At 37.8% G+C, this 25,896-nt stretch overlaps 1 protein-coding gene across 2 annotated transcripts in view; it reads left to right on the top strand.

Moving 5' to 3' along the window:
* Window positions 1–25,896, top strand: part of PRKN (parkin RBR E3 ubiquitin protein ligase) — a 767,705-nt gene that overhangs the window by 131,598 nt on the left and 610,211 nt on the right. For both annotated transcript variants that reach the window (XM_075748535.1, XM_075748536.1), the window contains exon 2: window positions 21,946–22,109. In XM_075748535.1, the coding sequence (XP_075604650.1) occupies window positions 21,946–22,109 (164 nt within the window). The remainder of the gene's footprint in view (window positions 1–21,945; window positions 22,110–25,896) is intronic.

Below are 25,896 nucleotides of genomic sequence, written 5' to 3'. Positions count from 1 at the left end.
GTTTTTAGGCTGAGGACAATATCTCTCTAAGTAGGCTGGAGATAGGGACTGGTAATGTATGCAGCAGATCCAAGCCCACGTTAGTTAGTGTGTGCATATGCTGCAAGCAGTGAGGTGCCATTAACCCTCACATTGTGTTTTATACACTGAGGCACTAAGATGAATGAGACCCTGTTGCAATGTTCACAAAGATAATTGCTATGATGTGTCACATAATTTGAAGATGCTTTGTATAAATAATTCCTAACATTTTTTCAAATATCACTTCTCTATATGGAGGATGTATATCTGTGGCCAGCCTGAATGGGTTAATAGACATTAATCAGATGGGGAAATAGCACGCAGTATTTCAGGAAACTCTTACCAAAGGTAGGATTGATCTAAAATCAGTTTTTCGAATTGAAAGAATTGAGTCACTTTGACAGAGTAATTTATCCTACCACTTTATCTCCATTAACTACAGATGTAGCCTGGGTGACTGTTACGCAGCCTGTTGTGTCTGCAATAGTTTAAATGCATCGAATACTCTCATGGATAAATGATGAAAGTTTCACATGGCTAACACTGATCAGCTACTTAGGATCTCATCAGCTGTCGTTTTTGCCAATAACCTTTCCACTGCTAATACAATTTGTTGTAAAGTATACCTACTTGTAGGTGGTCCAAGGTCATCAAATAGATTCATCATTGTCAAATTCCATGTAACTTGGAGGAAGGCAGTTTATATTTTAGACCTGAGGAAGAGCTTCTGTGCCTTAAAGCCTGTCTCCTCTTTATCTGTCTATAGCAGTCTATAGGCATCCTGTCTCCTTAAAAATGTGTCACAATCACATCTTTAGACTATCTCAGTACAACAGGATTGCTGTCACACAAGTCCAACCTATTCGTCTAGGTTTGTTCTATAGCTAGGGGGACGGATGCTCTGCAGCTGCTAAACTCTTGCTGATCTAAGAGGGAATCTAGAGAACTAATTTAGGTTAGATGTTTTATATAGGTAAAGTGACAAAAGTCCAGTAACCAGTAACAACATTCTAATACTAAACTTAGTTTCTACACCATTCAAGGATAGTAATTTTCAAGACAGTATGAGCATGCATGTTGATTTTTAGAGCGCTCAAAAAATGTCTGTTAATTTAGAAGCTCATCTCAGTTTAGCTGTGGTGTCACTCCACTAATTCAGAATCATAAAATATGCAGTGTTTATGTGCAAGAATCATCTCATATAAAAAAAATTAAAATCAGCTACATCCTGTATGTACACACTAGTCATCTGAAAACATGTATTATTTCTCTGGTCAGATGGTAGTTACTCATATTCCATTTTTTTATTACATGCATTATTTATAAGAAAAAAATGAAGAGCTTGGCTATTGGGTAAATTTATATTGTCACATGCATGATAATTTTTAAAACTTCCATTATTTACTGGATAGACCTGCTAGACTGCTCCACTGAATAAACAGAAATCTTGGCACAGTCAACAATTTTGCAAATGCCTGTTATTTACATAATCCTTTTCACAGAAGTATGCACAATATTTTCAAGGTCTGTTTGTGAATAGTGTTAATTAGAAAGGCAATTTATCTTCTAATGGACCCTAAAAGTGATTATGGTCTCCTCCATTGTTTGTTCTTTGTTTACTGATTTCAGCTCAAGAGATTTTTGGGAGTATCTCTTTTGTCAGTGTAGGTGTAGTGCTAAAAGTCCATGCATGTTGTTTTCTAGGGTGTTAAATCGTGTTTCCTCCATTTTAAAGACATTAGTTTCAATATCAAAGAAATTTTGATTTACATATGTTGTGAAAATGTTTGAAAGCAGTACTCCCCCATTCTCCCAATTTTTATTTAAGTTATTTCTGTGACAAATGTGGAAGTTAAATCTGTACTTCTGGAAAAGTTGTATCTTGAGTTATACCTCACAAAATGCAGATTTATGTACTTGAACTACTGATTAATGAAGCTATGATATTTGTGACTAAAGTCAGATTCTTTGATATGATAATTTTGATGAAGCTCAACAGTATGTAAGCTTTTGGGTTTTATTTTTACTTAGTGATGCAGCCTTTGTTCTGCCTTGCACCATGTTGATGAAAGTCTACATTAAAAGACTGGAAAATCCAATTACTGGCTTTATTTAATGTAATGAATAGAATAATTTTTTATATATATTTTTTTTAAGATTGGATAGAGTTTAGTTTCTATTAAAAAAGAAAAAGAAAAAGAAGAAAAAGGAAGGTGACATTAGTTTGTGCCCTATATTTGGATCTGCTTTGAGAAGGGTAACTTGTTTTCAAGGTTCTGGTTATGCCATGCTTTGACGATGGCAGCTGAGCGTGCTCCCTGGTAGGAGTCAGTAGCTAGTGAGGAGTGAGGCCTGAACGAGTTGTCTGCACATTTATGCAGATTGCCTAAGGAAAAATCCGCAGTGATTGCTGTCTCCCTGTTGTTATCTGAGAGAATGATTCTTCTGACAAAGACAATTGCTACCCCAACATTTCTGTTAACATAAAGATTGAGTCTGCCCTTAGGCGTGATTTTGAGGTCTCAGTGGAGCTCCTGAAGTTTTTTTTTTTCCTTGCACATGCTTGTTTCGCATTAGTAAACATATTTCAAAATATAGGAATTAAAATTGTAGACAAAGGATGCTGCTAGATACTGTATTTCTTCAGATTGACCTTACTTGGATGCCAGCGTGTGGATAAATTTTCAGAGAAAGACTACAAAAAATAAGTATTGGGGATGGCCTTCAAGCAGGATCTGGTGTTGAAATATTGTTACCATTATTGCATTGTTATTATCATAGAGATAACATTTATTTTTAGTTGGGAAAGATTCTAGAACAGGGGGTTGGTCAGTTTTTATATGATAAAGCTTCAATTCCACTTCCCAAGGATATACATTAGTCCTTAGATAATCAGAACGTTCGGAATGATTTGGTATGACAGCTGAAGAAAACATCTGTAATCCCTTCTGATAACCTAAGTTATTTAGTATTTTTAAAGTTAATTTATATTTCTGGTTATAATCAACTTCAGAAATTCCTCGCACAAAACAAATCTATTCTTGAAGAATTCTGTAGTAGCTTATTATTTATTATATTTAGCTTCTCCACAGCAGGGTTTTTAAGCTTTTGTAAAAGAAGCTGGATATGAGTGCCAGAGGCTAGCAGATAATGAGGTAACTTATTCCACAACTAGAAGGCGCTATTAGGAAAATTAATTTTTAAGATGTCAAATGCAGTATAAATGCAGATAAAACTAACAGAAAGGTAGCATGTCATATCCCCTATCTTATTTTTTTATTACTATGATTTATTTCTGCAAACAATAGTTGCTTGAAAAAAATGCAGTTACTCCCTGAGTCGTGACAATGATTGAGAGCCAGTTGACCATCCACCTGCTTGAATAGGCCTGTTTTGTCACCAAATGCACGCTTCTGTAATCTACAAACCAAATGTAAGACAGTAAAATTTATTCAAGCAAGAAATACAAATTTACCTCTCTCTGATCAGGATTCCCAACAATTCATCATTTTAATGTATGCTTTGCCTCAGCATAAAAACCTACTTACAGGGCTTTAACTTACTCTGATATGGCATGTTGAACAAAGCAAGTCTACTTAAGAGAACAAGTCCTGCTGCAGTTAGCATCGCAGTTAGCCTGATGAATTCTAATACTGAAAAGAATTTACTGAAAATGACCCGTCATAGTATCACCTGTTCAATGATGAGACAGGGGAGAGTGAAATCCCCCTCAGGACACAGCTGCAGAACCAAACGAAGGTCGCAGGGTCACATTTCAATATTGAGCTTGTTTTCCCTTGCATTCTTTGTAGTGTATGAACTTCTGACTTTGTTATTTAGTATGTTTGATATATTGATCAGTAAAGGTTTGGTTAGTTCACAGCACTGGAAAAGCTCAGTAAGGCTAGAAATAAGCACCTCTTGTATCTTATTTGCTGTATTAAAAATAATCCTTCGGACACGATTTGTTATCGTTTGTCTTTCCCTGCTGAAAGTAAGTAATCTAGATGTTCAAAGTTTATTTGCTATGGGTAAATAAATGGGAATTTTATGTCAAGCACGGACTAACATTTGTTCCTGTTGGAGCCCAGTACAGTCTGACCATCTTCTTTTAGATATTTCAGATGTAGAAGGCTTAATGTTTAATACTAAATTTACTTATTTGAAGTTAAATGATGCTACACGGAATTTTGAGTTTGCAGAGCAATACAACAATTCACTTAAATCACAATGCCAGGACAAATTACACTTTGCAGAGTATAGCAATTTTAATGTTGAATGACCATGTGAATGTGATTCTCATTACCAGTCTGTATACTACACTCACTGTCATGGCAGCAGCCAGGAAGAAATACATGGAGTTAGAAGTCAGCTCAAGCCCATGGCTAGGTCCAAAGCTCTTTTTGTTCGTTGTTCTATTATTTCATACTCTATGTTTAGCCGAGGTGCATATATACCGATCTGGCACATGCAGGAAGACATTTGCTCTCTTTTGATTAGCTCAGAGATGAACACTTGCACAGCTGGTTGATTCACTCAGTTGACATAACCAGTCGATCTACTAAACTGCAACTGGCTGATGCACTCAGCTGATACAGCCATTTATCTAGACCAAAGGCCACCCTCTGGGCCTCTTCATATGGAGCTAAGTTCAGCTCTCTTCACAGCAGCTGTCACTAGTCACTCCCTACACCCTTCCCTGAGCGTCAGAAGCACATTGCCCTTGGCCATCTCCTCTGAGCCTTCTTCCGTTGTAGGGGTTCACTGATTGATCACAGTTCCTCTAAACGATACACAATTGTAATTTAATATCTGTCTATCACCTTACAAAAGTCTTAGTGGCACCTTTGCAAGACATCCTTCCTTCTACACATCAGTCAAGCTGTATCCCTAGTGCAGCTGATGGTTCTCCGCACACAAGAACACAACAGGGTGTCTCACAGCAGTGAATTGCAGTGATAGTTCACTATATTAAAAACTCATCAGACAAGCTGATTCTAAGTGTCAGCAATCACTGTGGATACTGATGTTAAGTGTAACATGGATCAGACTAAAAAGAGATAGTGAAATTTTTTTGAGTAAATATTATATTGAAGGAAATAAATAGATTAGTAACATAATAATTGAATAAAAAGCCACACAGCTGTCATTCAGAAGCTGTTTCTGAATTCAGGTCGGTCTGACAAATTGTTTGGTCAGAAGATTTTCCTGCAAGATTCACAAAATCAGCAAGGAGGTTCCTGTCTTCTTTTTACCTAAATACAGGTACAGAATTTACTCAAGATACAGAAGAGTCAAGTTTCATTTTCCACTTGTTTGATTTTATTATTCGATTGGTCCATATTTGGTTTAACAAATCCTGTGTGAAGCTGTAGAGATTAATTTAGATTTTATCCTAGTTTCATCACAGTTTTGGCTGACTGTAAGCAAAAAAAAATAGCATGGTTGGATTTTTTTTTCTTATAACATACTTGCACATTTATTGGAGCAGAACATGGAAGAGGTTTTTCTATATCCCAGGTTAATATTACAAATACCCAGACACCAGTTAAACATGAGCTGTTTCAAATTTTGGTTCAGTGAATGGCAAAACTCACCAGTGAAATAGAGTGTATCACTTCAAGAAAACTCGATAGAATGATGAATAAAGCTCCTTAACAGTCCTGAAATTTGTATCTTCTCACACCTTTGAGTAATATCCTATCTAAGCACTGACAAGCAGGCTCCTTCCCCCATTTTTAAAGATAGTTCCAAAATCTATCATTTGTATCTTCCATCCCAAAAAGGAAAAAAAAAAGTCACAATTACAGGCTGGAAGGAACGCATCCTAGATTGGGATGCAAAGCCAGTGTTTTGAATTCTTTTATTAAAATTTGAAAGGTAAATTTATCTTGAATTAATAAAAGAACATTTTTTTAAAAAATTCAGAATGCCATATACTGGCTTTCCTGAAATTGAGTATTGATGAAGTCTTAATGCACAAAAGTTTGCTAAAATATTTTGATGGGAAAATTAATCAGTTTATCAGAATGCTAATTGGTTTGACAGTTCCACAAGATGTCTTCAGTCTGTATATTAAATATTACTCTATTACTTGAATTGAGTATATACTACATTATATCTGACATTCATAAGAATAACAATATAATTAATAGTCTGTAAGGCCTTATATTCAGAGTATTTTTTTAACAAGTACCCTTTGGTACGTACTTTAAAGAAAGATAAGTCTTTATCAAAGCTACAGAATAATAAAATCTGTTTTAATACGCTGACATTTTTGTGAATACATATGAACATGTAGTTGGTCACAGACTTGGGAAATGATAAATGCTAGAAAATTATATCAAAAGTACTCAGAAGTGATAATTTTTAATAACTTAATGAATTAAAAATCCTTTTGGAAAAAAAGTTATGATTTCATGTTTATAATTATTTATAATTGGTGAGCTAAATATTTACATGAAAAATTCTAAAATATTCAAAACTGTGTAGTCTCAACCAGATGGCAATAATATAGCCATAGCATTTTATACTTTTTAAACCTATTTTAGGGGTATAAAATGTTAGTGGAACACACTTCTATACTGAATGCAAAAATGTTCCCTTCTATTAATAAATCTGTATTCATTCTTTGGAAATGAGAAATAGAGACCACTCAGTTTTTTTCCCCAAATCATGGCACTGACTGTAGGTCCTGCCTAATCCTGGAGAAGCCTTTTCTTCCTCCTCTGATCTATTTCTTTTTCATTTCCAATCTTTCCTCTCTTACTTTCGTTATTCCCTTTGTCTCCCTTTTGAATTACCCTGTCATGCACTCAAATTTATTTACTATATTTTTCAAGTAATCTTTTATGAGTCAGAGCGTTGTCTGGATAGAGGCCTCAGGCTTCTGAGGTCTCCTGGGTCTTCCTGGCATTTCAAGCTAAGGATTATCACTTTGTTGAATCATGGTGTTTTGTGCTCCTTTCTGTTTTACAAGGCATCCATTTCTACATCAATCCTGGCTCTTTTTGCCATGAAAGGGCTTAACAGTATTTCATGGCCAGGCCAGAGCACCACTACTGAAAATCCAGGGTAGCCAGAGTCCACTGATTGCTGGTTAGCTTGCACTCCTGGCTCCTACAACTTGTGAAAGCCAGAAACTTTAAGGATTTTAGAATTTTTCCCTACCTCTTACAAGGCCAGTGAGGCTTAGGAGTGAAAAGCACATAAAAATGCTGACTTCAGAAAAGCTGGATTCTGGGGGAGGTAACATTCCCTTTTTAGTCTGATTTAATACACTTCTAGATTTCTCTGCTTGTTGTAATATCCTTACAGAAGTTGTTTATCATGGCAATGAAACAGTTTCACTAACACAGTATAGCTGTTTAATTGCTGTTGCTGTTTCAATTGCATTAATCATGCAAAAAAATCTTGCATGGGACGCATTATTAAACTAAATAATGGTGTATTTTGGCAAATTTAAAGAAACCCTCCTATTAAAGTGACCCATGTTAATTCTCTGGAAATCATGAGACATGTGCTAGGTCTTCTGGATTTTTTTCAAGCAAGAAAATCAGAGTTTCATCTATCTGATGATAAATATTTGCAGGTTTGCAATTACCACCATATGTAGTATCACAAATAAATAATGGCTCAAAGTCTTTTGTACATATTATTTTTACTGATGTAAATTCCCTTCTCCATAATGAGAATTACTATTATTTTATTTGAGAATCACTAACTGTTCAGTTGTGATCCAGCTGTGTCATTTATGATTAATTCTTTGGAGGAAAGAGAAACTAAAGAAAACCACTTTTTTGTGTAGCATAATAATTTATAAGAAATATGTCCATATTTTACTTCTCTTTTCTAAAATGAGGATTCCAAGAACATTGTCACCTGTTTGTACCTAACACTTGATGTACCCAGTTTAAAGCAGCATTTTTTGTTCTAAATTCTTATTCATCTTGAACTCATTTAATTTTACTGCTAAGTTCCCCTCACTACATTTCTAAATATCTAACCAAATGACCTATTTCTGTAAATTTTTTTGCCTTTTTGCTTGCCGCTGTATTTCATTTTTAATTTCAATCACTAGTCAGAGCTCACACATGCCATTACAAAGGTGTGGTTTTAGTTGGATGATTGGCTTAAAACATTTTATGGTTTTACTTAAATAAATCTTATTCTGATTTTATTCTTGTTTCACATTTTTCACTGGCCTAAGTTGACTCAGTTCATTTTATCTATATTTAGAAGTAATTGGCTTCATATGTTGTTAAAAAATGTGTTACTAAGATGGATATATTGACATTATAACTATATCTGTCACAATCGTTTTATCCCTAAACATTGTAGAAATGTTGAACTCTTACAAAGCTCAGTGAGGTTATTTGCATACAGAATTATTCATATGCCTAACTTCATATACTGGTAGAGCCTATGTATGGAGCATATGCTACAAAAAAATTTACTTATTTACAGGTATAAAGCTGCTGACATCCAAACCACTCCAAATAGGGTGGGAGGGAAAATTTTGATCAGCAGAACTTGGCAAGCATCCACTGTATCTGAAAACACTATACAGTTTGTAATGTCAGTATTCTACAAAGGAACACTATGTGTGAAAATCCTTCGGTTTTATTTCTAAAAGCCTCATATAAAGTATACTATATGCAGACACAGTATTTCTGATCTACTGGTGTCTTGCTTCTACCATCTGCTTTTATGAAACTATTTTTACCTTAACAAGTATCAGTGGCTGCCATTGAGTGGCCCTTTGATGTGCAGTCAATCACAGATGAGAATAAAATTGCATAATAGACCATAATTTCCTGTCTGATCATAAGCTCAGCCTTGTGTGCTGGGAGATTTCCTTCAAACTAATTGACAAATGCACTGGCACAGGGAGACATGGGCTGCAGCTGTGTGCCTGTTTTGCCAGAAAGACAGAAAGAAAGGAAATCTTGAGAACTATCGAGTTGTTTGTGATATTGAGATGGATCTTCTTCTGGGAATATTCATAGTTAGAATGAAGAACTTGGTTTTTTCAGCTAAAAAGACTGCCTGTTCTTTCAGGCCTCAAAATAGGTTTTGAAAATGAGCATATCCCATAGAAGACTACATTGCTCTTTTTAGCATCATTCCTCCTGACAACAGAAACAATGGAAACACAGCACACGGCCCAAAATAATAACTTAATGCTGGCCTACCACATTTTCTTCGGAGAGCTGAAAGACTTGGTCAGCACAATCAGCGTTTAAAACCAGATTTAAGAGAGATTCTGCTGTTTCAAATGGTATTGCACCTCACATGCCTCACAGAAATGGCGATGCGTTTCCGTCTTCCATCCATGGATGTAAGGTGTGCAAAATGGGATTTTTTCAGGAGAATTTGTGGATCTGTGCTGTGCAAATACATCTTGGTAGCAGCATTACCCATTTCCAAAGGTTAGATGCAGCCTGTACTTGCTGCATCTCACTAAGCTTCAGCTTTTCCAGTGTAAGGCGGAAAATAGCCTATGTATAGAGAAGTACATGTAATCAAACATAGATCTATTGTTCTGCTTGTTCAGAAATTTTAACTTCATGCCAGGTTAGTTAGAATGAAAATTCTGACCTGGGTTTTTTGGGAAAAAGTCTAAATTTTGAGCTAAGAAAAACAAAAGGAGTATCTTAACTTAAAAATTGTTTTAAATAAGCTTTCACTTCTGCAAGAAAGAACTGATTCATCCTGTCATCATCAGTTCAGCTGTTGTTTCACACTTTAATTCATGTGGATCTTGTTTTTGTCAAAGCAGATCTTTTAAATAATTTTCTTTATCTGACATCCATGAAATTATACATGCCCATAAAACCTTTGGTTTTAGTACATTACATGTGCCAATGGAAATGTGTTCTTCCAGAGGAATTATCACCTGACCTAGTTATTCTGATATCTGAGATATTTTGATCTATCATGGCGATGAGCTAAAACTTCAGATTATCACTTTTTAATGGTGAAATTATTTTATATATCCATCTTAGCCTTTAATAAAAACCCCTGTAGTTTCTTAGCTTTCTAGTGAAATAGGCCTCGAAATTATAGGCCTGCAGGCCTTGAAATATCTAACTTCATGTCAGCCATGGACCTAGATCTATGAGAGAGAGAGGCAGAAATCATTGTCAAGTTACTGCTGTGTGGAATAGTGAAGGTAAATCCAGCAAAACAGATTGGCAGACAATTGGTTAAGTGGCAAGAAACATCATACACAGCAAATTTGTGGCACAGATAGCTCCACATGCTCTTCTCTGTTTGGTGTGCATATCTATAATATATACATGCTTTGGCTCTGCTTGGTGTTGATTTAAAAAAAAGTAACAGAAGTTGCTTGTACAGTATATGAAATGTTTCACAACTTTTATGCCATTGCATTCAGCTGATTTACTATATACATCACCATTTATCAATCTGAGGCCTCCTACTGTCTTTTGGCATTTCATTATGATTGGGAGTTTTTAATTTTTCATATTTGTAATAGTGTTTGAGTCATGTGCCCAGTAAGCATTTTTTGTAAACTGGAGTCCCTACTCTCATCCTATTCAGCAAGTTCAAATCTACATCTGCTCAGTGAATAAGGATCTCACTCTGTACTGAAATAAAAACTTTCTGAGTTAGGGATTTTATACATATGTATCTATATGATCTATATATATCTATGTACATACCCACTTTTATACATTTAATATAATTAAGGGATGACTATAAATGACTGTATTGCATATATTTTAAATGGGTCAATTAATTTCTGTGTGTTCAGAGAATATACTCAATTCATAGAAATCTGGTGCGACACTGGGATATTTGAAATTGTGTTTCTTTCTTCCAGCTAACTAGCAGTTTTATAGTAGGAATGATAGACTATTTTTGGCAGTGAATTCAGGCCATATGTTTTTGCCCAGCAAAAGTAGCTGCTGGGTGTTTTCTTGTGTCAGGGACTTAGAGATATTTACTCCGGGAGAGTTTGTAATTTGGGTGTGAAATAGATAGCAAAAGTAGATGCTAAAAAAAACCAAACCAAAAAACAACAAAGGGAAGAAGAGTTTGGAAAAACTCAAGAGGGTGAAAATTACCTTTGAAATATGGTAAATCTTCAAGCCTAGCCACAGGAACTTCTTTTTTTAACTAATTCAGAACAAAAGTTGGGCATGCATTTCTGTTACGCAATTGGAAATTTCTTTGGTAACCCATCGTTTTATAGTTCTTTTTGATTTACGGGGTTAAATTTTACTGTCAGAGAAGCAAATAGCTAAGATAGTTTTACTAAAGCTAGTGCAATAACTTAGGATCTTTAACTGGCCTTCACATTACATCTCTAACAGATGTAACTTTGCCAAAAGAATTTAACTTGGACCTGTCAGGGTAAATTCCAAGTTGCTACAGGAGTGCTGTGCATTTTGGAAGAAAACACGTTTTTCAAAAGTTAAAAGGCAGGGACATTTTCAGATTGCTTCAAAACTATCATCAACAGCATGTCCTTCCGAAAACTTTGGAGCTGAAGCGGGCTGCCTGGAACCGGGGGTGTGAAGCATGGGCAGTCGTGCTTCCTGCAGGCCAGAGATCCCCGTCGGGAGGTGGCGTGGCCGTGACAGCCACGCATCGGCAGGAAGACAAGGGCTGAGGAGCCAGAGGCCGAGTCCCACACAGAGGTGGAGCACCCAGCAGGGCCTGAGCAGCTGGCTTTGACCAGACTTCTGTTGGCAAGGAGGAGGCCAGCCATTCTGGCACTGGCAGGGTGGAGTGCCTCTCACACAGCCCTGCCTGCTCATAGCCACCTGGGCCAAATCACCTCTTGATTAAGGAAGAGGAGCCCGGCTCCCACCAGCAGCTCTCTGCCTCACACACACACGTGCGTGCGTGATTTGAGAGCCTGTTTTGAGACTCTCAGATTTACCATGGCTGAAGAGATGTTATGTTTCCTTTTATGACTGCGCCGCCTTTTCCAAGAGCGGCAAGAGTAGGCTGGCCCCACCAGGTCAGAGCAGCGGCTGGGGCCTGGCTGGCAGGAGCGCAGCCCCACAGCCCCGCAGTGGGGTGGGCAAGGCTGGGCGTGTGGCCAGGGACAGAGCAGGGATCCACCGCCAGGTCAGTGCAAGGTGGCGTGTCAGGTCACGTCTGTGTGAGAAACCGAGGCAGGAACAGCAACAGGCTGGTCTGGGCATGAGCCCTGCCATGGTGTCGCTGAGGTGGGGGCCGACAGACCTGGGGGCTGACATGAGGCCCTGGGCAGGGTGGGGAGCCTGGAGGAAGCTGGGAAGGGACAGTCAGGGCTGGTGGTGCTCCCAGTGCCCTAACGTTGTCTCTTCAGGCCATTCTGCAGAGCAGTCACCCTCCTAAGTCTGCTCTGCTGTTGTGGTAATTTTAGACGTTTCACATCTACAGTTCGAAAGCAAAGCAAAGGATTGGGATGGAGGGTGAGGTTAGCATTTAAAGGTGAAGGACAGGGATATGACTGTCCCAGAACATTGAAGCTTATTTTTCTGCTAGTAGAGAACTATTTATTAGTAAAACAGGTAAATTGGAAAGGGGCTCAAGGAGAAGAGGCTGCAGCATGTAGCCTTAAAATTGAATGCCTTAAAATTGAAATATAATTTCATTTGTGCATCACATGTTTTAAAGCAAATCGGGAAGCAATTGTAATGATACTGGGATTCCCCCAAATATGATGAGTAAAAGCAAAGAAACCTAGAGATTCAAGAACTAACATTGGACCTGTAAACACCAAGGAAATAAGGCCTATTATGTTTCTGTTCCCCAGAGCAGCTGGCTTCATCCCCTCCCTTCAAGCAATGCATGTGGCTATACTGGTTACAGCCATGTACTGGGCCAACACTGTCCTGGTCTACAACAATTTTTATTCCCTTGAGTTTTGGCTTGTTTTTATTTGTAGTAGCTCTTGTAGACATTAAAGTGAAAACAAAGATTTCCATGTCAATAGGTGGGTAAGTTTTCTCTGGGACTTCTGGGATTTTATATGTGGAATTAATCTGTTTCTACATAGCCATTCCAATGGTATATATACACAATTTCTATCCATATTTTAATATGGATTGTATAATTTTTTTATACTCATTTGTCCTATACTGAACAATTAACAAACTTCATGAGGTTAGAAAGCTCCTCCCTTAGTCAAGTGTGACAGCTGCCATATTTATCATACATTTGTTTGAATGGATCTTCAGCTGTCCACCAATGTTTCTAGTGTTTAGCAGAATGTAGACACCATAAGAAAAATGTTTTAAATTTCCTGGGGAACTGCAAATGAGTGTAACTGCTGAAATAGTGGAATCTCACTATTGCAGTCCTTACCTTGCAGTCTCCTTTACAGCCTTGAAGCTATTGCAGTAGTCCTACTTGAGATTTTCTGACCCTCTTATGAATTTCATTGAACTCATGCAGTCTCTGCAAAAATACCAGGACATTCTTCCACAGGACAGGGTTAATTTAAAAGCTGCAAGAGTATACATTTTTTTTTTTTTAAATTTAATACTACTTATTAATATGGAAAACTGTAGCATATAGCTGGAAATATGTAGAGTTTAAAGACTCTTATCCATATCCAAGCACATTAAAGAACAGTATGCATCTATTTAAAATGAAACATGAATTTAGCTTGATTCTATATCAAGGAAGTTCATGGCAGCTTTGTGCTGACATAAGCATCCAGTAAATCAGGACAAAAATAGCTAGGAAAATAGCATTTTGAAGAGACTTTTTAAGGAAATGTCAACATAATTGTAGTGTTGGGTTAGCTAGCTATGCATTCCTCTATCTTTAAAGAGAATTTGGGTATAGTAAAACTGAATGAATTATTCACAGGAAATAATTCACTGGACAAATTTAGCTTGTCTCTTGGATTAAGAGGCATACTTCCTAGAACAAAATTAGGTTACTGTGAGAATTGCTGAGTTTAAAATTTGCCTCACTGCAATACAAGAAAGCAACTGCATGTGCATGCATAGTTCTGGAGGAAAAAAGAGTACTGCTGAGCTCTTGTCTTTTTTGCTTGCCTCTGTTCTTGGTTTGGATTACTTGGTAGCGAGGAAGAGTCAGGAGGAAACTGTTAACCTGCCTACTTGCTATATTTTACTAAGTGCCACATTCTATGGAGTACATATGTGGAAATACAAACCCATGACATCCACAGTAGAGCAGCCATAGTGGTTTAGAACAAATGTCTGTTTAACTCCATGTATTATTAGAGACCCTTCTGAAGACAGACAACAGGGCAAGCATGGAGGATGTTTCTCCCTGATGTTCTCACAGCTATTTTTATCTCAAATGACAGGAGCTTTAAAATGTATTTTCCTAAGAATGGGGAAAAAAAAAAAATCTTGTAAAGTTATCTGTTACTTTTTACTGTCCTTAGTTCCTCTTTGGCTCAGCACATGACTGGATGACATAGCCCTTCTAAGCTCAAAACTTACATATAAACTATTAATTTTGTACTGGTATATATTATCCCCTCCTTTTCACTAGAGAGAGTACTGAGCTGTCTATGCAGTAACTGCCAGTTTCTTTTCTCCCCTTGACCCACAGTTATACATCTTGCGTCTACCACTTTTCTGGCAGAGTTTTCCAGAAGGTCTGTTGCGAGTAGGAAACATCTCACTTTTGTTTGTTGGAACCTAGCTCCTACAAGCCTACTGTCATGCCCCTTAAATCTTGCAATGGAAAGGAGTGCCCAGTCCCCACTCCCCCTTTCCATGTTGCTCGTGACTTTGTAGAAAACTGTCATCGGGTACAAATGTAGCATTTGTGAATACTACTGAATTGCTTTCCATAAACAGATGGTTGAATAAAAGTCGATCATGATTTTTATTTAAAAAGGAAAAAAAACAATCAGAAATCTCAATCTTAACATTTGAATTAACAATCAAGGAACATTTGTCATTATATTCGTTTAGTGTTAGCTAGAACTGTGTTTCTGTGAGAGAGTTTATTCCTTGCTAAGGAGAGAAATTACCTCACCAAGGATGGGGTTTTATAGATGTTGCTTATGTTAGATTACTACATTGCTCTCTGTGTGACTACATCATAAAATCATTTGTTAGGTGAAGGTAATTTACAAATTATCAGAAGCAACCAAATTACTCTAGCTTAATGACTTGCCACTTATTGCCTGTGTAGGCTCTTTTTCTGCTGCGGCTGTGAAGTTGACTTACATTAATGTGCATTAATTTTGTTTCACAAATGCAATGATCAAGGAGGCCTCACGCTGCCAGTCATCATGGCTCGGCAGTGAGTGGTGACTCATTAAGTCATGGTTAACTTTGTTGCATATACCTGTCAGTCTGGACCTGGTGTAAAATATACAGCAGGGCATTTTGCCAGGAAAACATCATACCAACGCATCGATATCCACAACGGCAATCCGCTCATCTCAGGGTAGTGTTTAAGGTGTTGATTTTCAGCCATACATACTGAAATGTGTGAAATCATTATCTCCGAGACACTATCTCACTCCTAGTGTAGACAGCAGAGATTCTGTAGTTGGATTTCCCTCTTTATAGAAGGGAATTGTTGGCAGGATGTTCAGTGCAAGGGCATCAAGACTCGGGATCTTGCTATCTCAACTTGGCTCCAATTTGTTGGAATTTGGCTACTTTTTCATGAAAAGACATCTGTTTGAAAGGTTTTTTTGGAGAGAACTGAGGATATTTTTGCAAACTGATGAAAGGGCTACATGAATTCTTATGGGACTGGTTATTCTAATGCTGATGAGATTTTATTTTATCACATATATATGTCAGGAAAAAAATCAGGCAAGCAAATTGGCCAGAGCTTTGTGACAGTGACAGAAACCTCCAAAGCAGGACTTGATGTAGTGGAAGTAGGGTAGAAATTAAAACAGAGCTGACTGAACCGTTCTGCTCTCCAGTGCTCCTGGGAGCAAAAAGTGTTGGGAAGCTCTCCTATTCTGAAGCAGAACCTAGATACACAAATCCATGAAGAAGGAGGCTGCAACCAGATCCAGTTTGCTGGAGTTGCTGTGGAAAGACACTTCAAAGAACTTTGCCCAAAGTTGTTTACCCATTTAATTGGACTTTCAGTAACAAGCACTGACTGCCTGTATAATAAAAGCCTGCCACAGCTCTGAGCTATTCCTTTATAGTCCTGACCTCAGCCTGCACAGTCTCAACTCCTCTTTTTCTTTCCATTTTTTGTTCCTCTTTAATCTTTTGCTTTACTTCTCCCCCTTTTTGCAATTCTCTTGACACACTGAAAACCAGGAAATAACAATAAAATGTTGTGGAACAAGATTTACTGCCATCACATTATATTGTGTTCTGCTGCTAGTTTCTCACACTACGTATATATTCTACAGTTGCATTTCTACTACTTAGGTTGTAGAAATTCCAGGCAGCAACTGACATTCACTCGGGGTTTATAAAGTGCCTACGAATGTATCTTATGTTCATTAAATATAAAGATTAAAAAAACAGAACAGTATCTTGTTGTATGACTGAGGATGCAAAAGCCCCAAGCATCTGAAAAGTATGTTTTATTTTATTTATTGAAATAAAAAAGTTACTTAGGACTGCTGCCTTCAGCCTGTGCCTTGAGAGGTGATGCACAGTCGTGCTGTAACGGAGGGACTTACAGAACATTTCCACAGTACTCTAGCAGGTGGTGAAGATTTTACATTATCTTGATTTCTACCTTCTCTTCCTTTATTTATCCTTTCTGTGGATTTTCCTGGTTTTAATCTGCACTAAACTGGTTGTACTGGATAATTTATTAATCACAGTTTATGAGAAAAATACTGAAAAGGAAGGGATAATACTTTCTAGTGTGAAGTAGTTTAGATGTAGGTGTTTGAGCTAAGAAGGCTGGGTTCTCAGGTCATGTGCTGAGCCAAAGAGGATCTGATCACCACAGACAGATACTTTTACAAGGAAAATATATTTCAAAGGTCTTGTTACCTGACCTCAGTAGGGAAAGGGCTTTTACAAATCAAAAAAATTTCACATATTTCACACCATCCTTGGGTTAAACTGTGGTTATATTCTTTTTGTCCTTAGGAAGAGTGGGGAATAAGGAGTACTTGAAGCTCTTATAGTTATTATGTACACAATATAATTGCTCAATAATAAGATCTTAAAGTTTAAATGCATGCATTCTGTTGTTACAGATCATATATTGTAGGTTATAGCTTTTGTTTGGTGTGCAGCGAAGCAGGATTTTGTGATTCACTACTGAGACATAGGTATGCATTTCTTTCAGTATCACCGTTACATGTGTAGCAACCTCCAGCATAAAGTCTAGGCAGATGGCCAGGAGCAGTTCTCTCTTAAACTACCCAACATTTTAGTCACAATCTTCTTCACTTGTATTCCCTTCACTAACAATTCTTGTATTACTTCACGGGGAAAACTCATTTATCGTATTGTATTAGAAGTGATTCAATTGTGCTTCTGACTCCATTTTGATAACAGTTGCAATGATATATCATACTGGTTGTGAAACAGGAAATCTTCAGGATGGCAATACTTTATTTGGGAAATAGTGCATTTCTGTATTGTATTCATATGAATGAAATGGCTTATTGTACATGAATTTATTAATACAAGTCACGTTAGGGGTGATAACTTCTTAATTTTATTACAGTAACTTCAATGCAAATCAGCTAAAAGCCAAGAAGTAGAGTTCATAGAATCATAGAATGGTTTGGGTTGGAAGGGACCTCAAAGACCATCTAGTTCCCACCCCCCTGCCATGGGCAGGGACACCCTCCACTAGACCAGGTTGCCCAAAGCCTCATCCAACCTGGCCTTGAACACTGCCAGGGATGGGGCCTCCACAACCTCTCTGGGCAACCTGTTCCAGTGCCTCACCACTCTAACAGTAAAGAATTTCTTTCTAACATCTAATCTAAATCGACCCCCCTTCAGCTTAAACCCATTACCCCTTGTCCTGTCACTATACTCCCTGATACACAGTCCCTCACCAGCTTTCCTGTGGGCCCCTTCAGGTACTGGTAAGCCGCAATTAGATCTCCCCGGAGCCACCTTTTCTCCAGGCTGAACAATCCCAACTCTCTCAGCCTGTCCTCACAGGAGAGGTGCTCCAGCCCTCCGATCAGCTTCGTGGCCCTCCTCTGGACTCGTTCCAACAGTTCCCCCAGAGCTGGACGCAGTACTCCAGGTGGGGTCTCACAAGAGCAGAGTAGAGGGGCAGGATCACCTCCCTCGACCTGCTGGTCACACCTCTTTTGATGCGGCCCAGGACACAATTGGCTTTCTGGGCTGCAAGCGCACACTGCCGGCTCATGTTGAGCTTCTCATCAATCAATACCCCCAAGTCCTTCCCCTTGGGGCTGCTTTCAATCCATTCCTCACCCAGCCTATAGTTGTGCTTGGGATTGCGCCGACCCATGTGCAGGACCTTGCCCTTGGCTTTGTTGAACTGCATGCTGTTCGCACGGGCCCACCTCTCCAGCCTGTCAAGGTCGCTCTGCCAATTTCTGCCACTTGAGTCATTATGCTGCACCAAAAAATTTCTCACTGTGTAGGTGCATGCTTGAAAAAATGGATATTTTCATAGGAAACATGAGAAATTCCTCTGGAAATATGTAAAAGTTACTTCACTACAACTGTTCCCTTATGTAGCACTTGCTGATCCTTCCAAACAAGAGATTAATACTATCAAACTTGTTAAATGTAAAATCAAAATTATTGCATGAAGATGTACACCTTAGATATCTGAAAGATGTAGTGAAATATTTATTTATATACTTCTTTTTTCTTTGCTCTTTCAATTATACCACTTTTCTCCATTCAGTACTGGACTTAAAAGTGAGATTTTAAAGGTATGTAGAGATTCAGGTAGATACCAAGAGAGATTTACAAAAGCACCTAGGTACCTCTTGATCCCTCTGGGAATCAGACCCTTGCGATATTTACAGAAATTATCTTTTGATGTGACAGTCAAGTCTCACAAAGTTTCCTTTTATCAGACAAATTTTGCTGTTTACCACCTCTTACAGATGTGAGAGAGGAGCTGATCCAAATGGACGCTCCTTTCTTCAGCTCGATTTGGCTACTTAGTTTAGTAACTTGAGTTATTTCTTTCGGATTTCCATCAGCAGTTTAGGCTTCGCATAAATTCTGTAATCTTCTGTTAATATTTATTTAACTTCCAGTAGACAAACTTTAAATTCTAAGTCTTTTCAAAGTATGTATTCTTGGGAAGCAGTCTCGAATGTCTGCATAACTTCACCCGTGATTTCTTGAATAACGTGTGCTGTTAAGAGTATCATCAGCTTGATAGTGATTATTTAATTATTGAGGTGAAATGTCAAAAAGAAAATGATAAGTTTCCTTTTCCTACAAAGAGAGCTTGCAATATTATATTCGTGAAATTCTGGGTTTATTCCACAGACTGAAGTTTTATATTTGATTTTTTTTATGCTCTGTGCAAGTAAGCAAAGGTCTCTTCTGTTCTTTTACTTTAAAAAGAGTCGATGGATTGCATACTTTATAAGAGAATAAATATGTTTAAGGGCAAAATTTTTGTGGATTAAAACTTCCCAGCAAGCAAAGTTTGGCATTCTAGCATTTTCTGGAGTTAGCTCTTCAGGCTTTAAGACAGTAGTTATAATCTTTGCCGTGGAGTGCAAAATGTTGCACTCACACATCCGTTTCCGATGTTTGCTTGTGTTTACAATTGTGAGACTGAAACCTCTACTACTTCATACACATTGGGAGGAGGAGACTATACCTATTGGAAGTGAATAAAAATACACTTATTTGAGGGAAGGGGTGGGGATTGGTGGTGGTGAACATGAATTATGCTTGCAGTAAGTGTGTTGGATTTATACTGTCCTTAAAAATGAGTACCACTTTATAATTAATTTAAATGACACTTGTTTATGCTGCTTTTATCAAGCACTTTCCTCTTATCAGCACATTTAATTTGCAGAGTCAATGCACTTCTAACTTTTTGTCTATTCCAAAACCAATAGCACTTGCTTTTGGAAGACTAACGATAAAGAGGCTTATTTATTAGTTAGGAAGAAGTCTTTAAAGATGCATGTGTATGCATTTCATGTGTGTATGTAAGCATATCTATATAAACATATTAAAAAAAAAAATGTGCACGTAGTCAGATAGTCAGAGCTTAGCATAGTAAAAGGTATATTCCCCAGTGATTTAACTATATATTTTTCTACGGGCCCAGATAATGTTATTTACAGCTGAGCATTATGAGTGTTCCTGGAAAGATGGGAAATAATCTGTTCCCATTAGCTGGAACTACTTGTCATATAAATCCTCCTTTACTCTCCAAGGCACAATCAAAATAAAATTCAAATTCCGCTGATTTTTCTGAACAATCTGAGTATACAGCTTGCACCATTTAGTTATTTCCAGAACACCTTTAAATACAAATCAAAACCAGTAATGAGATGTACTACAGGAGACTGTGTAACACACTGCCAGGCGTATGCACTGCACCCTGCCTGACACAGCATTATGCAATCTTACCCAGTATTTTAGTACATTAAGAGGGTACTTTCAAGTGCAAAACTTCAAATGTTGTGTAAAATTTTAATGGTGTACAGCCTTGTCCCTTAAAGATTAGCCAAATCTGAACTGAAGATGTGAAACTGCAAATACTTACAACATTCATTGCTCAGCAAAACAATGGCAGCATTCTCACCATATTCAAATGCTCTTAAAGTATCTGACAACTTAGGAGTGCTCAGGTAGACTATGTGTTTGAAAAATCATAAAAATCTGATTTTCAGTTTTAAAAATAGTTATTTCTTCAGACTATATAAATACTTTCAAGCTTATGCTTCTGTCAGTCATCAAAAATGCAAAGGAATAACATCTTCAGCCAAAACATTGCAGTGGGAATGGGAAATAAATCTTTGAGAAAACTGGTTATTAGAATAAATAACCAAGCAGTTTAGGTGACAGGTACCCACTATCTAATTGATATAAATGATTTTTTGTTTTATATTGAGTTTTGCTAATTCCTTTGCTTCCTGCCTGTGGAGCTATTGGTTGAAGCAGTCCACTTGGGGACACGTCTACCGTTCATATGATCTCCATGACTGGTATGGATGTAACGAGGCTTTTTCCTGTTTCAGAGCTCTTGTAGTCATTCCCCTGACCATGGGCTCAATGAGCACATTCAGACTCCTTATGAAAAACAGCTCTGCCAGCTGAATGGCAGGAAGCTTGTGAGTTTATTTTGCCAGGCTTCTCTGGATGTATAAACCAGTTGCTGCAGCTCTAAAAATGATATGGCTGGTGCAATAGTGATTTTCTGCACTGAAGGTGGATGCCGGCAGGAGTTATGTGCTGCAGATATTTTAGTGATCTCTGAAAGACCACATTCTAATACAACACTCCCAAACGTTTCTGCTAGTCTGTGATTTTCTCTCTATCGTCGTCTTCTGTAGAATTATATCTGTGGGAAACCAGTTTATATGACCGTGCTTTACTGTATAACAAGAAATTGTTTACCCTTGTATTATTTAATGCATTTTAGCTCTAAAGCATACCTCAGTTTCCTCCATTTATTTGTTATATGCAGTGGGGAAAAGCACGAGGGGCACAGAAAGCATATGCCCCGTGCTGGTTAAGGTTAGGACTGAACTGAAAATCTATTGTGCCAATTAGCAACTACTTAGACAGCTGCCTAGCTGGGTCTCTTTTGATTCTGACTGTTCTCTGTAATTTCTAACACTGCCAAGGGGAAATACATGGGTTTTATTTATTGGTCACTAACTATTCTGTGACAGGTTTCAAAATGGTACACTGCAGTATTAACAGCTTTTCTCTGAAAATAGTGCATGCTCCCTGGAATTGAAGAGTAAGCCTCTTGTAGTCACTCTAGTACAAACACGCTGTGAGAAATGCTGGCTTTAAAAGGTGTTTTGCTCTTGTTCAGTGTTTGTCAGGTTCAACTCCAGCCATGGCTTCCCAGTGGAGGTTGATTTGGACACCAGCATCCTCCAGCTGAAGGAGGCAGTTGCCCAGCGACAGGGAGTTCCAGCTGACCAGCTGCGGGTGATTTTTGCAGGGAGGGAGCTCAGCAATGACTTGACACTGCAGGTAAGTCTCCCTTGGTAGCTTTGCTTCTGGACTGCTGCCAGCTACAGTGCCTCTGCCTCTAATGCTGCCAAACTGACATTCATGCCTGAGATCTAATAGAATAAATAGTGCCTGGGGATTCCTTGAACTTTACTCCACACTGCTTCATTAATTCTGACCTTCTTAATTATGCATTAAAACAGCAAGCAGGAAGGATAGGGGAAGAGAGAGAATACGAGAGAGAGAGCATGAGAGAGAGCTGTGCCTGGTGAATAAATGTTTACTGACTACAGAAGCAAGCCATGCACAATTTCAGTATCTGTTCAATTTCTATCTTACTTATTCCATTTGAATCTTAATGAAGAAGGATGTGAATAAATTGCTCTAAATCAGGCTGCACAGTCATCACATTTTATAGAATTTGTAACCCAATTGTGACCCCTGGAGGATAGCTACAGGGCTGCTGCTGCTCCGTGTGCTGCTGCGCATGTGTGCGCAGGTGAATGTGCTGCTGGAAGGATGGTTCCAGATCAGAAAGCCCACAGAAGTGTACTCCAAACCACTGAACTCATAAATGCGTGAAGCTAAGAGAGGAGCAGGGAACATGGAAGAGCTGCTGTAAGTAGGTATCTGAATTTCAGCTCCTGAAGGTTAGCTAACTCTTCTCTTCAGTAAAGGCAGAGAGGTGTTCATCTGTGGTGAGCAGTAGTAAGCATGGGAAGATAGGCTCAACTTTCTCTTGTTGTCTTTGCTACCATTACCAGTGCTACTGCAGTTGCTTTATAAATATTTTTGTTTATCCTGTATGTAGATTTGGCAGTTTACTTGGATAGCCAAGGCTTAGCATAAGATCACACATTTAAGACATTTGGGGAACTTGGGGAAACCTACTGTCCTTTCGACAGAGCACAAATACTCATTTCATATAATTACTGTCATTCTGCAGTGGAATCAAAGAACTGCAGATGCAATCTGTAGTAGTGCAGGTGATTATATGAAAGATCTCTCACAGGCAGAACTATTTCAGATTAATTGGCACTCATATTTCAGAGGTATGGCTATACTTAGAATGGCTGCTAAGCCTGGGTACAGAAAGTCACTACTGTATTGATGACCTATCGCTATTTCTCCTTGGGTATGATATTTATTGCTTTGCAAAGGCTTTTAGGGAATTTCAGCACACAAACGAAGGTATAGAAATGCAAATTGTTGTCAGTCTCCAATGCGTCACCTGTGGATAGTGCATATATTCACGGCATAAACAGCAATGTGCTTCACTTACTTCTATGTGAAAACATATATATGAAATCTAAGAATAAAAAAAAAAATTAATGTGAATTGTAGAAGTTGTCAGTTGCCAGTTGCTAGATTTTGGTGTCTGTGGTGTTCTGTCAGAAGCTTCTGAACCACTTAGCATTTCCTGGGAAGCTGTAGGTATTGGCGTTACTGCCATTTTATGTCAGCATGAAACACAGATTTTGAGCCCAGTTTTACACTTGCAACCAAATTTTGTTGTCAGCTACAACATACAATGTGTTGCCAGGGTAAATTAAAAATTGCTTTCCAAATATACAGGCCTGCTAATGACTTAATTCATTTCATTGCGATGTCAGAATTACCATGTGTAGTGAAGACTTTACTATTTAGTAAACTAGACCTAGACTCATTGCTTTGACTCAGCTTCTAAAGCAGATAGGAAGTTTGAAAGCTGTTTCAGATGGTATAATCCATACTTCTGTATGAAGTATCTTAAATATTAAAATGATTAATATCATCAGCAGTGTATCAACTACATTTTTATTCTTGATCTTTAATTAAGTATATTTTACTCTGCTTCTATATTTGCATTTTTTTCTGTCATATATTTGTGTATGTGTATTTATTTATTATGGAAATTTGTCAGCACAAGAGGGACAGTTGAAGGTTTGAGATGTTTCAGTTCCTATGGTAGGCTGTTTGGGGCTTTTTGCATAAGAAGCTGAATGCTAGTAAAACTTGAGTGCTAGTGGCATACTAACTGCTAGCTCTTCTTTTCTATTGCATGCAGATTTGGATTTTCTATTGCATGCATGAGAAATACAACATAGATTTGTATTCAACTGACACTTTTAAGTTATTTTATTTTATGGTAACGTAGAATTTCTAGTAAGACTATTTTGTCCTTCTATTTTTCATAAATTACTTTTGAACTTATTTGCCCAAGATGCTGTGGGAGAATCTAGAAGTCAGGAGGGAGAACTGATAGTAATACAGATATTGAGATTATAGAGGACATGGGAAAAGCTGTGATAATTGCAGGAGTATGGAGCAGGGATATAGGAAATACTCTAGGACAGCAAACTTTATTGGTTTCACAGCTCACCAAACAACTAGATTTGGCTTGACAGCTACTTTAGGATCTCAGGCAGCTGATACAAAACATAACTCAGAATGTGAAAACTATGTTTGTTTTCCTGTTTGGAGAGAAGGAAAAATCTTTCATGGTAGCTGAAACCTGTAAAAAAGAAATGAAGCTGTAATGGACAAACATTAAAAAGAAATTATTATAAGAAAGAAAGTGCCAAGTTGAGATCTTAAATAAGTAATTTGATATCAACAACAGTAAAAAATTTGTAGGAAGGATAGAAGTGAAATACGTGTGAAGACATTTAATTTGGTACCTCAGATAGGTGTTTTGTCCTTGAAAAAAAAGGGGAAGATTAGACACTGATTCAACTATGCACTGAGGAGATCAGTATCTTAGCTTGTGACTAAGGGGCAAGTAGTGATATTAGAGCCATGGTAAGAAAAGATTGGTAATGACTGGATGAAGAATGAGACCTGTGAAATTTGGATCTCATAAGAAGGAATTAGAGCGATAAGCTGCTTCCTCAAAGCACAGCAAATGGTGTCACTTTAAGGTTGCTAAATATTCCGAAGAATGATGAAGAGCTCCCTGCTGATTACAGTTCACGTTGGAATAAGTAATTAATTAATATATACTCAAAGTAGGAATTCTTTCAGAAGGCTGTCATGAGTATATGAGGACAGTGGTAAGATCTTGTGGCAAGCATGAGGGTGAAAGAACAGAACCAATAACAGAGTCACCAAAGGAATAAACTAGAGGTAGCTGTGTATCAGGAACATTGAAGTGTTGCAACAGGAGATGACTGCTTACAATAATATTGTCCTTGCCTCCAAGAACAGCAAAATTAGTTAACAAGCTTTCTGGAAGCAAAATATGTAATATTTATTGATGCACAATTTTGCTCAATGCAAACAATTTGAAATTTACTACTGGTAATAAAAGGAGTATTATATTAGTACAAGCTTGCCCTTTCTTGGAGAACTCAAAATCCCCTTGTGTGAAGAAGCTCTTGCAAACAGTTTATAAGAGATGTTCCCTGCTTTGCAGAGCTTACAGTGTAAATTAATAAGGCAGACAAATGATGTTATGGGAATCAGTAGCCTGGCTTGTTCACAGTCAATAACAAAACAGGGCTAGAATTAAGTCTTCTGTTTCCCAATCCACTACCATGTCTTTCTGACAGTGTTTCTTCTATGAAGTAAATGTAGAAAGTACAGTTCTTTGAAACAGAAAAAGCCTAAATTAGTAGCAGGACTTGTTAGCTTTAGCACAGTGCTCCACTGAGACAGCTTCTAAATCAGAGTTAGCTTTCATTTGACTGGAACATAGCCTTGAGGCTTGGAGCAAAGGCTTCACTTGAATTTGGTTTTGACTGCATCTATCCATATAGGTGCTTTCCTAAAATTATTTATACATACATTCAAGAAACATGACTGGAAGTATTGTTAAACACTAGTGTGT

Source organism: Balearica regulorum, chromosome 3 (assembly GCF_011004875.1).
Source record: "Balearica regulorum gibbericeps isolate bBalReg1 chromosome 3, bBalReg1.pri, whole genome shotgun sequence".
NCBI lineage: Eukaryota > Metazoa > Chordata > Aves > Gruiformes > Gruidae > Balearica > Balearica regulorum.
This window is presented reverse-complemented; position numbering and strand designations above follow the sequence as displayed.